At 46.2% G+C, this 15,649-nt stretch overlaps 1 protein-coding gene across 5 annotated transcripts; it reads left to right on the top strand.

Moving 5' to 3' along the window:
* The first annotated feature begins 916 nt into the window (after positions 1–916).
* LOC146049816 (uncharacterized) lies at positions 917–14,492 on the top strand. Of its 5 annotated transcripts, none has more exons than XM_083166450.1 (8): positions 917–993; positions 2,486–2,534; positions 7,364–7,444; positions 8,191–8,308; positions 9,926–10,072; positions 12,799–12,876; positions 13,354–13,440; positions 14,331–14,492. In XM_083166450.1, the coding sequence occupies exons 2-8, from the start codon at positions 2,532–2,534 to the stop codon at positions 14,363–14,365; spliced, it is 549 nt and encodes a 182-aa protein (XP_083022576.1). In that variant the 5' UTR covers positions 917–993; positions 2,486–2,531; the 3' UTR covers positions 14,366–14,492. The 5 variants fall into 5 exon arrangements, with proteins under 5 accessions (XP_083022576.1, XP_083022578.1, XP_083022579.1 ...); XM_083166452.1 differs by having other exon boundaries at positions 14,337–14,492; XM_083166453.1 differs by having other exon boundaries at positions 13,381–13,440.
* Positions 14,493–15,649: the final 1,157 nt, after the last annotated feature.

Consider the following 15,649-nt stretch of genomic DNA (forward strand, 5'->3'; position numbering starts at 1 on the left):
TGTGACCTGTGCATAGGGATCAGTGTGTATCAGGTGTGTGACCCATACCTCCCAACTGTCACGATTCCGTCGGGACAGTCCCGATTTTCGGGTCCTGTCCCGACGTCCCACCCGCGGCAGGCATTGTCCCGCTGCGGGGGGGGTGGCAGTTGGGAGACCCCCCAATGTAGTAGAATAGACGCTGTGCGCATGCGCACAGCGTCTATTCTCGTATGAAAATGTGGTTGCGGCTAATTAGCATAAGCCGAGCCCTCATTTGCATACGCCACGCCCCCTTTTCGGACGCTCGCGCGGCTTCGCCGCGCGAGTGTCCCTATTTCTTCAGAAGAAAAGTTGGGAGGTATGGTGACCTGTGTATAGGGATCAGTGTGTATCAGGTGTGTGACCTCTGTATAGAGATCAGTGTGTATCAGGTGTGTGACCTCTGTATAGGGATCAGTGTGCATCAGGCGTGTGACCTGTGTATAGGGATCAGTGTGTATCAGGTGTGTGACCTGTGTATAGGGATCAGTGTGTATCAGGTGTGTGACCTGTGTATAGGGATCAGTGTGTATCAGGTGTGTGACCTGTGTATAGGGATCAGTGTGCATCAGGTGTGTGACCTGTGTATAGGGATCAGTGTGTATCAGGTGTGTGACCTATGTATAGGGATCAGTGTGCATCAGGTGTGTGACCTGTGTATAGGGATCAGTGTGCATCAGGTGTGTGACCTGTGTATAGGGATCAGTGTGTATCAGGTGTGTGACCTATGTATAGGGATCAGTGTGCATCAGGTGTGTGACCTTTGTATAGGGATCAGTGTGCATCAGGTGTGTGACCTGTGTATAGGGATCAGTGTGCATCAGGTGTGTGACCTATATCAGTAATGTCAGTGGTCTGTTAGTCAGGGAACCACTCAGCCAATCAGAGTGGGAGGGTTTGTGGCATGTGACATCTCCCCATGAACGGCAGTTTACTGCTGGGAAGCCTTGAGCCGCCATCTGCCACATTAAGGTAAGCTCTCTCCCTCCCCCTAGTGGACATCACTACAGACAGGTAACATCCTATTCCCCTGGGCCATTGCTGGGCAGTGGGCATAGACATTTTTATTTTATTTTTTAACAATAAGGGGGGGGTTGTGGCTTCCTATTCTGTCAGCCCTGGGCCCTGGGCAATTAGGATACAGGTAGCACTGCAGGTATATGGGAAGACTGGTCCTGAAATGAAGAAGGGGATCAGTAGTAAAGTCTGTAGAGGAGAGGAAAGGGTACAGAAAACATCCTGATTTCCTCTATTCATCTAGATATTTTTACCGGCGGCCAGTGGTCGAAGTGGGGCGGTATACGGGGGTATGGCATACCCCCACTTTAATCTGAAGATAAAAAAAAAAGTTTTTTTTCCCCCTCAGGATGCTCTCTGATCACTCAGCAGCACATATTGTGCTTTTGTAATACCCCTGTACAACGGGGCAGTCTGGCAGGGGACGTTGATGGACAGGGGGGTGTCCGAAGGTACGCACTATATTCACTCTTTACTTTTCCATACCCCCACTTCAAAATTTCCATACCCCCACTTCAAAATTTCCACTTCGACCACTGCCGGCGGCAATAAAGAAAATTAAACTTCTTGCTATCACTTGTTATGACTGATAACTAGTACCCCAGCCAATCAGCTTCTATCTGTCTTTTTTTTTTTTCAAATACATGACATGAGCTGATTGGCTGGCGCACCATTTATCATTTGTTGTAACGAGTAACAACAATAATATCACTTGTTAATAAATCTGCCCCTTAAGCTGTAATACATTTGAACATCACGGGCCCGGTTCGGAGGTGGACGCAGCAGCAGCCATGACTGCGTCTATGTACGCAGCCGCTACTGAGTCTTTATGCCAATGCTGCCCTGTCTTCCTACTGGGACGCTCACCAGCTGCAGTGCAAATCCTCCACTGGGGGTATGAAGTCACAGCATGGGATGTACCAGCGGATATTGCCCCAGCCCTATGGAGGAGCAGGACGTCCATCAGATTCATGCCCACCAATACCCTAGTGTTCATTCTAGAACCCGCCAACTTTGAAAACCCATGCAGTTCCTCTTCCCTGCCTGGGGTGTCACTGTCTGCTGTGGTGTTTCTGGCACAGGTCTGGTTTGCATATCAATGCTGATATACAGACCACACTGTGCTAAAAGCACTACAGCAAACAGCGACACCCCAGGCAGGGAAGAGGAACTGCATGGATTTTCAAAGTCGGCGGGTGCTAGAATGAACACTAGTGGAGGGTGCCTGAATCCCTCTGGATTCCTGCCCGTCCCCCCTACTCAGCGCCACCCTAGGATCCCACTGCACTCATACCTCAGAATACGGCCCTTTATGTTTATCATGTATCTTATTTTGACACTTTTAGGTCTATTCTATAGGATTTGGCTGACTTGGGGAATAACAGTGACGGGGAATACCCTCACAATTCTTATAACAATCAACTTCTAATTGTTTATCTCACTCTAGGGCCTTGTGATCAGCTACATGTAGCCTCCTGGGATTTGAGCAGACAATGGTAACTTTTATGAGAGTACTCATGTTTAACTGTCGCCGGCCAGAAGCTATTAAATATGTTATTATTCGCCTGCTGTTTGTGTATACACTGGGCCTGACACCAATGTACACATAAACCCGATGAGTTACATACAAATTCATGTCATTCGAGTGTCAGCGACTGAGACCGTTCTACAAAATTGTAGGTGTGTCAAGCCCAGAGTCTGCGCCGTTGAGTGCAGAGAACATGGAACCGGCTGAGCAGTTCCATCTTCCAGTCTGAGTTAGGGATGGACTTCGGATTCCCACCATCAAATGAATCTTTCGATGCGATCGTCACTCACCAACGCATCAAAAGAATTGAGAGAAAAAAAAATCCTTTTTTTGCACATGAGCAAACTTCTTAAGCACAGCCACGCATGTGCAGAAGCACTGCGGTGTGGCTGGTTGGGGGGGGGGGGGACCATCGGAACAGCATGGAATGTTTAAATGCTGCCATCAAATGGTAACACCACTACCATCGAAACAAAAGCATTGATGGTAGTCAAAGATTGTGATGCAATGTCCATCTCTAGTCTGAGTAAGTTTCGTCGTTTGGAGGTGTGGCCTAGTGATGTGAGGCGTGGCCAATTCTCATGAGGTCACATCCCCAATTTCGCCACTGTAGTGGCATGGCTAGCGGCTCTCTGAGCTGCTGGCTATGTCCCCAGCCCCTCAGGCTGCAGAATAGACGTTGTGAGCATGGGAGATAGTGACGGGGGGACTAACTGCCCCCCCCTGCCGTGGGACACTGCCAAAAACTCCAATAGTGGCACTCTCAGGGCTTTTCAGAAAATGACAGTCAGACACTGAGGTCCAGCAACGTTTCGGTCTTTAATGGACCATTTTAAAGCTCAAACAAACAATGTACAAGTGCATACCTATATCACCTCTCGCCATCCCCATGCAGCAGGACGCCCACTTCCCTCCGTCGGTCCGGATCTCATGATGTCACTCAACGGCGATGCACACCGGCCGGTGAGTCCGGACTTCCGGTTAGTTTGCTAGGCGACCTGTAATACATAAACAAACAACAATGTGACAGACAGGATAAAAAGCAACAGACTCTTTCCTATGGATGAGATTTCTATTAAATAGAAAAAGCTATAACCGATAATGACATGAAGTTATCTCTATGCATAAGTAAATGCACTGTCGCTAATGGCATAATATAATCTTAATCTATATAATCACTCAAATATAGCATGAATATACCGGAGATGATATGTATGAAACCACACAATTACAGAAAGCAGTGAAAGCTACAGGCTTCATTGAGACCCAAAGGGTACACAGTGTTTAGTCTGTGTATCCATTTAGTCTCTCTTTGAAGCATCATTTTATCTCGATCACCTTCCCTGGGATTCTTGGGTATATGATCAACCATCTTATACCTCAGGGTGGCTAACCCATGTTTCAATTCTCTTCTAAGGAAGCCCTGATGTGAGATCTGTGTCCTGCCGTAAGTGTCTTGAATTGGCAGGTGGTTTTGCCGATGCATAGCAGGCCACATGGGCATCTGATGATATAAATCACGCGAGTGGTACTACATGTTAATACATGTTTAATGGAGATCCTCTCTCCTGTGTGGGGATGTAGAAAGCTGTCTCCTGTCTCCAGGTAACTACAGGTTGTGCAGTTAACACCTGTAGCAGTCTGGTTTTCTGTACAATAGGGGCAGCTGCCTTAGATATATCCAGGGCTATTTTTCAGCAGGCTCCAGCAGGAACTGAGGCCCTTATTCTAGTTCCCTCTTTCTGACAAAATATTTCTTAGATGGACAAAACCATGTGCACTGCAGGTGAGGCAGGTGTAAAACCCCACTCAAATCTAATTATCTCTGCACAAGTAACACCTGCCTCACCTGCAGTGTACATGGTTTTGTCCATCTAAGAAATATTTTGTCAGAAAGAGTGAACTAGAATAAGGGCCTCAGTTCCTGCTGGAGCCTGCTGAAAAATAGCCCTGGATATATCATTGTGGACTAGATTGTCTACTGATGTTGACTCCTATAGCTCGGCAAGAGGTCACAGTAGGCAAATGGCTTAAGATCTGGGTAAGAAGCCATAGTACACCGTTTCTTAGCTACTGTGGTGACTGCCTGTGATGCTGTGTTAAAAGATTGAACTAAGGGGATCTTATCTTTCAGCTGTCATCTATCTTTCATTTTTGGCCAAGGCTTTAAGTTTGTCTTTGACCAGATCATCAAATTTATATCTCCTACAAAAGAATTTGTTGAATATAATATCAATTTCCCATTCGGTCTCTATGGGTTCCTCGCAGATACTGACATACCCAAAGAAACTGGGAGAAAGGGAGACCCCTCTTTGTTGCTTCAGGATGTGCCCTCGAACAGTGTAACAGTGTATTCCTGTCTGTGGCTTTTTTGAACAGACCAGTGGAAATTCTATTCTCAATGAAAGAGATTTGCACATCTAAGTAATGTACTGTCACATTGTTAATTTCACACGTGAATTTAATCATGGAATCACATGAGTTGATATACTCCATCAGCTTCAAAAACTCACCTTCACTACCTGACCAGACGATCAAAAGATCGTCTATGTAGCGTAGAAACAATTGGATCGGTCTGCACACTTCTGCATTCATAAAGAATAACTCTTTTTCAACCTGAAACATAGACTGTTACAATTTGGAAACGCAGGGGCTACGCAAGATCCCATTGCGCAGCCCCTGCATTGCAGATACCATTTCTTGTTGAAGAGAAAATAATTTCTAAGGGTCAAAGACAACAACTTCATGAAAAAACATCAGGTCCCTCAAAAACATCACTTTTGTTGAGTAGTTGTCTAGCTGCCTCTATACCATGTGTGTGAGGAATATTGGTATAGAGGCTTACTGTGTCCAGGGTGCAAAGAAAACTGTTAGGGGGTAAGTCTGCTAAATCTTTTAATTTGCAGACCAATGTCGTCGTGTCTTTCAAATAAGTCGGCTGTATCTGGATGGACAATTGAAAATAATAGTCCAAGTATTTAGCAACTTTATTGTATGCCGAGTTCCGAGCCGCAATAATGGGATGTCCTGGCGGGTTACAGGCACCTTTATACAGTTTTGGAAGTGAATAAAGTACCGGGGCTATAGTATGTTCTTCAACCAGGGCCTTAGCTGTTGTATTGGTGATAATACCATCACATGTAGCTTGTTGTAAAATCTGTTTAAGTTCCATATTATACCCAGCTGTAGGGTCCCCTGGAAGTACAGTATAAACTTCTTCATCAGCCAATAAATGCAGTAATTCATTTCTATACTGGTCAATGTCCTGTATCACAACCCCCCCACATTTATCGGCGGGATGGATTGTGATACTAGGATCTGTGCCCAGATTTTTAAGGCATTCAAATTCCCGTCTGGATAAATTGGGTGCTTTGGATTGAGGGCGATGACCCTCTGCGATAGCCAGATGGTCCAGAGCTTTATTTAACGTTTTCAGAGTCTGATTATTATTAGTTGTGTCAAATGTAGAATAGGGGCGAAAGGGGTTGTCCCGCTCAGAATCCAACATCATAGGGTGCAGTTTTTTTTTTTTAGAAATGTTCCCTTAACCGCAGTTTGCGATTAAATTTGTATGATTCCACCCGCCATTGGAAATCATCAAAAAGGCACAAAGGATAAAGCCTTGCTCAATACTCCCATCTCTTCGTTGGATAAGGGTCTTTGTGAAAGATTAAAGACTATGGGGGTATGCAATCTGGGATCACGGCTGTCGATCCCCACGACAGCCGTGATCCTGGCCCGTTTGAGGTTAGATCGACCGCATAACGACAGACGGGATTCAATGTCCCGCCTGCCGATGGGCGCAAAGGGGGCATAGCCGCAAAAAAAAGGCCGTGGATTGTCGATCTGCAGCCCGGATAACGACAATCCACAGACGTTATCGGCAGAACGGGCCCCAACAGCTTCTGAAGTCGGGCCCGTTCTGCCGTGATCCTGCATCAATGCTGTCGTTTATGACAGCATTGAATAGGGAGCCGCCGTTATTTCCCACGTCGGAAATAGCGGCGGCACATTGCATACCCCCCTATTTGTTCTTCCTGTAGTCTGGTTTCTTTCTTACGGATCCTGATGAACTGGCCCGCTCTTCTTGTAAAACATCGCCCTGTTCGACCTGTTGAGCACGGGTCTTTACACCTAAAGGGGGTTTCTTTTGATTGGATTTATCATCTTGTTCACTTTGTGAGGATGCGCCCCCACTAAAGGTATCAGTATCACCCCAACATTTTCTGTTTCTGAAATATCATCTCTTGTCTGTACGTTGTCTCTCAGTTGGATTATTTAGGACCCACGGGTACCCTCTCTGTTCCTGATAGTCTTTCTGCACTATCTACAATTTATTTCGTCTACATTTTACCAATTTGCGTCGGTATTTCTTGATTTGTGTCGACAGCTTGTCCAGCCACTTATTGTCAGTGTCCGTTTGCAAGGTGTTAAGGTGTTCCCGAGAAATGTTATCCTTAATGTCAGTCAATTCTCTGGTAGCCTCTGCACGGGGATGGTAAGAGGTGATATAGGTAAGCGCTTGTACATTGTTACTTTGATCTTGAAAACGGTCCATTAAAGACCGAAATATTGATGGACCTCAGTGTCTGACTATCATTTTCTGAGTGCCACTATTGAAGTTGTTGGCTGTATGTCTGGCGAGAGCACGTGAGGGGGGCACCCAGGTACTATTGTTTTGGAATGTATGCTCGGAGTGCTGATTACATTCTCTGTGTGTGTGTGTATATATATATAGTATTGGCTTAACTTTTGAAGGACCCTATGGTTATAAGAAAACATTTTTCTTCTCAATAGGAAACGGATATCTTGGATTCTTTACCCATCTACACGGTATCTGATCCCGAGTTCCTATTTACCTGTCAGTTTTTCCCCTTGGTAAGTTGCAATGAGGAAATGTGTGTAAATGGGAGAGTGTTACCTATTTGTCCACCAGGGGGCAGGATCATACATTTTACTACTGTGCTTTGTAAATCAGGTCATATTTTTATACTTATTTATCAACATTTAATGCTATTTATTCCATTGCACCTAACGATTGATGTTAGTCACCATTTCTCCATTTGCAAAACCATCCGGCAGGATTACATCTTGCCCTCACATATGGAGGTCTATTCGCAGCCGTGCATGGGGGGAGGGGGGATTTGGTGGGGCAGCGTTTACCCGCTCGCTGGGCTCCAAACACTTTCAGCCCAGCGAGCCGTCTGAATTGGGGCCTTCATGCAGTAGGTTACACTGAAGAAATGACACGTAATTGGAGAGCTACAAGATCATAGAAACAAGATACCTGATACCAAATCATTAGATCCATGCACTGTTCATCCTACACATAAGAGTTCCAGCTGAGGCCGCCATCTTGGGCGCACGCTATAGGTCACCTTGTGCAAGATAAACCATATATTGATTGAAGTATGATATATATAATACTGAAAATTACAAACAATATACCAACCAATAAAAATTGGTCATCCTGCCCATGGAAGTGTCAGGTGAGGCAGCCCCCTCGGACCGTGGCTATTGGGCGAAAAATGCAAATGGGATGCTGAGTTCCGGAGGTCGGGGGTATAATACAATAATTGAATGCGTTTGGTATGAAGAGGGTTTGTTGTGTTTTTACCGTGCAGGAGAGTGAGATATCCTGTCTGTGGGAAAGTGAGACCAGTGGCTGTACGGACATTTATTGCATCTATCTGCACACCAAGGCCCGCTATATTAACAACCTGTTCCTGCCACCCTCTATTGGTAAGTATGCCAGAGTCCGCAGGGTAGGTGTAAGGCTTCTCAGCACCCTAGGCAAAGACATTTCTGTGCTACAGGTTTGTGGTATAAGTATAAGGGAAACATATGGCTGATGCCCTCCCTGGTTCAGGTTCAGAGCAAAGGGCCCCCCAGGCCGGCATATTGGAACTAAACAGCTGGCTCCTGGCATAGTGCCTCGCTCGCTCTACAGATAACTATTCCCAATAGATGTCTCCAAAGTGCTCTCATTTGTCTGGTTATACTAGCCCAAGCAGTACTGTACAAGCAACAGCATTGCTAATAACACAGGGGGCACCCCTTGACCTCTACTCCTCCCCCTGACTTCTGCTCTTCCTTCTAACCTCTACTCCTCCCCCTGACCTCTGCTCTTCCTTCTAACCTCTGCTCCTCCCCCTGATCTCTGTTTCTCCCTCTAACCTCTACTCCTCCGCCTGACCTCTGCTCTTCCTTCTAACCTCTGCTCCTCCCCCTGATCTCTGTTTCTCCCTCTAACCTCTGCTCCTCCCCCTGAACTCTGCTTCTACTTTTACCTCTGCTCCTCCCCCTGACCTCTGCTTCTCTTTCTACCTCTGCTCCTCCTCCTGACCTCTGCTCCTCCCCCTGACCTCTGCTTCTCCCTCTGATCTCTGCTCCTCCCCCTGACCTCTACCCTCCCCCAGGAGACAGACACAGAGTGAGCCACAGTGCCCTAGAGAAGGAAGCTAGCTGCACATAGCCTGTAAGGTGTTGCTAGGAGAGAGCAACATTGTAAGTGTGAGACAGTGGGTGACCGCTGTGTTTGTGTGTGTGAGACAATGAGTGACTGCTGTGTGTGTGTCAATGGGTGAAACTTGTGTTTTTGTGTGTGTGTGAGAGCGAGAGAGTGAAAGACAAAGCAACCGAGGCACCTGCCTAGGGCCTAGCAGGTCCCAAGGGGCCCCGCAGAGATATCCAGGCCATCAAAAACATTCCCAGAAGAGCATTGTACAACTACTATGTGACATCACATGGACCTGCCACTTCCAAAACCCCTTTGATGTTCTTTGATGGGATAAAAAATGTTTGGACACACAAAATGGTGATATTCAATGTATGTGAGCAGTCATACATATTAAGCCTGCTTCCAAAACACAGAGAGCCTGATTCATATTTGTACACAATGCCGATGTTCATGCAGCTGATCATATATCAGTAGACTAAGCACTACAAATGAAGCAGCTCACGGGCCCCGCTCTATCAGAGGCTGTAGCAGCCCTCCGACCCGCTCTGCCCCCAGCTCCCCCCAATCCCCTGCTCGTCTCCCTGAAGCGGAGATGGGCAGGGAAACCGTTCCCCCGCCGCCTTGCTGACGGGACGTGCAAGCGCTTCCCTGTCAGATGCAGCTGCCGTCCGCCAGCCTGCGCCAGCACAGGAGATCTGGCGATGGGGCATGCTGACCGACAGCTGCTCCATCTGTGTGTGTGTGTGTGTGTGTGTGTGAGATTTGCTTCAACGTTTCATTTTTCTACTATAAAGTAAATGAATATTTAGGATTATTGTTACATTAGTTCTAAATATATAATTACAATAAAACAATGTAAATCTATTCACATGTATCCATTGTCGCTTCTGCAATGACAGATGTAATGGCAGAGATGTCAGGAGAAGAGACAGAGGATATAGGAGAGATAGAGGAGACGGAGAACAATTTTTGGAGACCCCTCCTACCTCCACTTATTATACATCTGATAAATGAGGAGGATGAAGAAGATGAAGAACAGAATGACTGTAAATATCATTTGTCAATTATACAGTTTTATATTTGCTAGACCAGTGGTTCCCAACCTTTTTTCTCTCCCGTACCCCTTGATTAGGCTTTTCATTGATAAGTACCCCTTCCTCTCATTTTGAAATATGGACAGTACTTAGCGGTATGCGGATCCTTATGCATGTCCTTATATTAAGGAGGAGCGGAGGAGTAGTATACAGCAAAGGAATCATGCCCTTCTGTGTCTAGACACTGGTTGTGTATTATCTCCAGGATTCCCGCTAACACCGGTAGGATTAATGCCGCTGCTTCCTCCAACTTTGTCAGTGCTGGGCAGATGACTGCTGATGTCTGAGGGCAGCATGGGAAGCTCCCAGAGGATTGCTGGTCAGGCATATGACACAACATGGTTTGTCTCCATGGCAATGGGTCTTCTTCAGCCATCAAAAGACCTTTTCATTGTCCGCCATTACCAATATTATTTTCAAGTACCCCCAACTGGTCTGCAGAGTAGCCCCAGGGGTACTAGTACCCAAGGTTGGGAACCACTGTGCTAGACGGATAAGGTAATGGGTGTGTATATGTGTACTGTACCAATGATTAGCGACTGAGGAAATAGGTGTTTCCAGGGGGGAAATCAGGTAAATATTTGTTAAATAAATAGGCCCCAAAATCTTGTACCTAGTCTTTACTTTAACGGAGCATTCAGGATAATTTACATGTTTATTGCTCATAAGCATAGCTGCTAAAACATTGGATTGGGTGGGTCCAGTGGGGGCGTGGTTAGAAAAGAAGGGGCGGCGTCATTGTGTGTGGGGTGTCATGATTACACCTCCTAAGCAATGCCTGGCCCCTACAGAGCTTTGGGTAATTAGTAAGTTAGTTAATATCTTATACTTATTAAGGAACTCTTTCTATATACTGAGTCTGAGTAAGAGCAGGGCCATGTTAATGTATAGGCAGCTGCCCAGCGCCCCACAATTCTAGGGGCCTCCGAGCAGGGGCATTGTCTACCTGTCACCCAGCCAGCAGCCAGACAATGAATGGCTGTTAACATGTTGATTGGCAGATAGCTGCCTGGAGCTATGCACCAATCAGAGTTCAAACCAATCAGCATCTATTATCTAGAGATAGGAGTTGATAATGCTTACTCAAAGAAAGCTAATGGGTTGCTATGGGAAATGTCTCTCTTTTCACTGCTTGATAAATCTTCCCCTCTGCCTACTCTGTTAACCCCTTAAGAATTTAGCCTTTAAACATTCACATACCAGATTACTTCTAATTGTGTTTTTTTTATGTATAAGCTAGTGTTTATGAGTTTAAGCCATAATGGCCACCACACCCCTCCCAAATCGGGATGCAGTTAAAATCCCGGCAGTCGGGATCCCGGCATTTAGAATCCTGACCGCCGAAATCCTGACACATTCTCCCTCCGTAGGTGTCCACGACACCCCTGGAGGGAGAATAAATTAGTGTGCCGAGCGTAGCGAGGCACCGGGCCCGCTGTGTGGCGAGCGCAGCGAGCCCGCAAGGGGGGGGGGCGATCCACGTCCCCCCCTTGTCGGGATTTTGGCTGTCGGGATTCCGGCGTCGGGATTCTGAACGCCGGGATCCCGACCGCTGGGATTCAGTACTGAATCCCCCAAATCTACATCCCCGGCTCCTCTTGACATCTGCCCTACCTGCAGATCAAGGAGCACAGGGGTAGATGTATGAAGCAGTGATAACAGAGGAGAAGTGATAAAGTGCCTGGTACTTTGTCACCAGCCAATCAGCTCCTGACTGTTAAGTTACAGGCTGTTTTTAAAAAGGAACAGTCAGGAGCTGATTGGCCGCTGATGAAGTACCAGGCACTTTATCACTTCTCCTCCCTTATCACTGCTTCATACATCTACCCTTCAGTTACTGAGGCAGATGCAAATGTGGAAACCTTGAACAGCAATAAAGTAACAGTCTATCAGGTGCTAACTATCACGTCACAGGCTGTGCTTGAAAAGTGCCAGTTAGGAACTAAATGGTTGGTACTATTTTGGGTACTTATGTAGTATCTGGGCTGCCGATTTTTTGATTGTATGCCTTAAGTTAAGGCATACAATCAGATGCGATGCGATGCGATATCGCATCGCATCGCATACGACCATGCGATGCGATGACCCGATTTTTCCATAGGATTCAATGTTAAAATGGACTGAGTCCATTTTAACATGGAATTCAATGGGAAAAAGGGGTCCTTTTCATACCCCTACTATCCAAGTGGGCATGGAGTTGGATATAAACCTGTGGCGAGCGTAGCGAGCCACCGAGCCCGAAGCGTGGCGAGCGAAGCGAGCCCCGCGAGGGGACGGTATTCTGTGTCCCCTCGCGGGGCTCGCTACGCTCGCCACGCTTCGGGCTCGGTGGCTCGCTACGCTCGCCACAGGTTTATATCCAACTCCATGCCCACTTGGATAGTAGGGGTATGAAAAGGACCCCTTTTCCCATTGAATTCTATGTTAAAATGGACTCAGTCCATTTTAACATTGAATCCTATGGAAAAATCGGGTCCATCGCATCGCATCGCATCGCATCGCATCGCATGCGATATGGTCGGGTGCGATGCGATGCGATGGACCCGATTTCAAAATCGGCAGCCCAGTTACTACATAAGTACCCTATTTTGTTTTAGCTTTGGTTTCATCTCAGAGTCAGCACCTACAGTATGCGTGTAGAAATAAATACAGGATCATGTGTTAATTGTACTTATCAGATGAAGCAGGACAGAGAGAGAAAACGTCTGAGGAAGAGGAGGAAGAGCGAGCAATCATGGCAGTGTGTTGCGGAGCAGGTAGCGATATCTTTGAGGGGGCTATAGGACCTTATTCTGGTCCACGCGCCACGCTGCAAAATTCGCAGTGTTGCGTGTGGACTCAATTCTGCCCGCAGTGCAGACTGCCCCCCCCCCCCCCTCGCACCCGCGTTCCCCCGCTCGGCTGCGAATGGATGATTTGCATAGTCATCCATTCCCAGCCTTGGGTGCGGTTGAAAAATCATTTAATGGTCGGCAACCATCGAATGATTTATCGAGCGCTCGCAGATCAGAGACACCTCTATGGTGTCTCATAAAGCCACTCTTCTATGGTGACAATACGGACATATAGGGACGGAGGTTAGATCCATAATATTAAGGTGATTCGGGTCCCATAACTAAGTATCCGTCTGTAGAGTAGAGGAACGTTTGTATAACATTAGCGCAGAATCTGGCGTTATGAAAGCTTTATTTAACGTATGTTTCTCATAATAAAAAAATCTGCTTTTCCGATAGAAAATACTATTATTCCTCTGTATGTAGAAAACGTCACATCTTATAAGACGACTGTGGAGGACGAGTCCAACATAACTCATGGAGAAGGTAAAATAATGAATAAATAGTATAATAGTATAAAACAATATAGAAAACATTATACCAACATACAACTCTGGGCCGTATTCAATAAGAATTGTAATCTCAAAACGCCAGCCAAATGACACCCCCCCCCCCCCCCCGCTAATTCCCGTCCCTGCGCCTAGCAGCTGTGCACACCAGGCTGATCGCAGTACAAATTTGCTCTTAAAATGGGCAAAACCATGTGCACTGCAGGTGGAGCAGATGTAACATGTAGAGAGAGTTAGATTTGTGTGAGTTATTTTGTTTCTGTGCAGGGTAAATACTGGCTGCATGATTTTTACACTGCAATTTAGATTTCAGTAGTTTCAACACACCCCACCCAAATTGAACTCTCTCTGCATATGTTACATCTGCCCCACCTGCAGCGCACATGGTTTTGCCCATTTTGAGAACAAATTTGTACTGCGATCAGATCTGAATAAGGGCCATAAATTCACTTTGATTGGATTTCCCCATTTGTAGCACCGAGTAAGCCAGGACTTACTCAGCGCTGCGATGGCCGTGGGCAGAAGGAGGACACTGATGACGTCAACAGCCCTCCCTCCCAACAGCTGGGAAACGCCTGTATTTTCAGGCAAACGCCCACAAACCACCGGGAGCATGCCCATCCACTGGTAGACAATGATGTCCTCTGGTTGGCTGTGCTTCATGGCCAATCAGAAGATTTTTTGTACATGGTACTCTGTGCTGTCATACGACTGCATAGCGCAATGTGAATGCATCGTACAATATGTCAGCCAGTTACACATCAGTGGGTTGTGTTCCCGGCCTAGTAATGAGCTCGGAGGCAATAACTATTACACAGACAATACATTGCAGGCGTTATTATTTGGCTCAAAAATTTCTCGTTGCAGAAACAGATGCTCCCAGCAAAAAGACAGGAGAGTGACCGGAAGATGAGCAGCATTTGGGGACGTGTCTGATTATGTTTGGATGATGAGACTGTCGCTACAGTATCTCTCTAACAGTGTAACGTGCAATTCTTATCTAAATAAATATCTCTGTATAAAAAGTGACTGAAGTCTGTGAATGGTCTTTTTATCATACACTTGCAACGGAGCGGGACCCCAGCAATGACGCTTTAACTTGCCCCCCTTAAGGCCGGAGCTATAGGAAGTGTGGCATATGGCCTTGTCGCTACTTGAATCGACCCCTAATTGCCCATTGTAGAGGTGCGTACCCACCTTTAGTCACCTGTGTTCAAGTATGCATATCCTTAAAACCTGGACTGATAGCCAGAGCCAAAGTGGAGGAACAGGTCTTCCTAGCCTTGTTAGGGAACTGAGATCCCATTACTGTACATGGGCTAAGTGAGCACGCCTCTTCCCTCCCATCCCATGCTCAGCCAATCCAGGTGTGCAGGAGGTGTGTCTGTGAGACGGGAGCCCCGCCTGTATTCCCGCATATGACTGTGGCCTATGTACAGGACTAACACACGATTTCTGCTGCACACACTGCGCGGTGCTCACCCTGCGCCACGCCTCCTGCGCTAACTGACTTCACAGCAATAACAGCCCAGATCGCACACTTACTACAATAAATGCAAATTTTTTAATTGATTATGAGTAAAAACAGATTAATCAAAGTATAGGTCAGAGACATACAGTACTATAACAGTGAACCAGCGGGTTACTTATCCTTAGGAACTATTTGTGTCGTCAATAACCATCATAAAAATAAAAAAAACAAAAATGCTTTGTATAGGCACAATATCATATTGCAGTTTCCATATACTAGTCCCTGTACTGTATGTTTCCATGGAACACAAATTGGGCCAGATTCAGCATAGCAGGTAACATGGCCGAGAAATATCAACCAATCAGCTTCTGTCCTTTTTCCTAACACAGCCTGTTGATTTGGTTGGTACTTGATCGCTCTTCGAGATTTGATAACTCCTTCTCTCTGTGATCTTGAACAACAGTGGTGCTTTTGGTTTAAGCCGTGGCCTCAGGTGTAGATGTGCTATTGATCTGGGAACCCAAGAGCGCCCATTCCAAATAAAACATTATTATTGCATATCAATAAGGAGCCCCCCAAATCACATTCTGGGACTCCGTCTGGGGTCTGACCCACGGGAAGAGCACATGTCTAGTATTCTAAGAAAGTATGTAAGAGAAGAATGGTATTATAGGGAAAACAACTGCAAATATAAAACCTTTGTTTTTATAAATGC

Source organism: Crinia signifera, chromosome 12, assembly GCF_055691185.1.
Source record: "Crinia signifera chromosome 12, ASM5569118v1, whole genome shotgun sequence".
Lineage (NCBI taxonomy): Eukaryota > Metazoa > Chordata > Amphibia > Anura > Myobatrachidae > Crinia > Crinia signifera.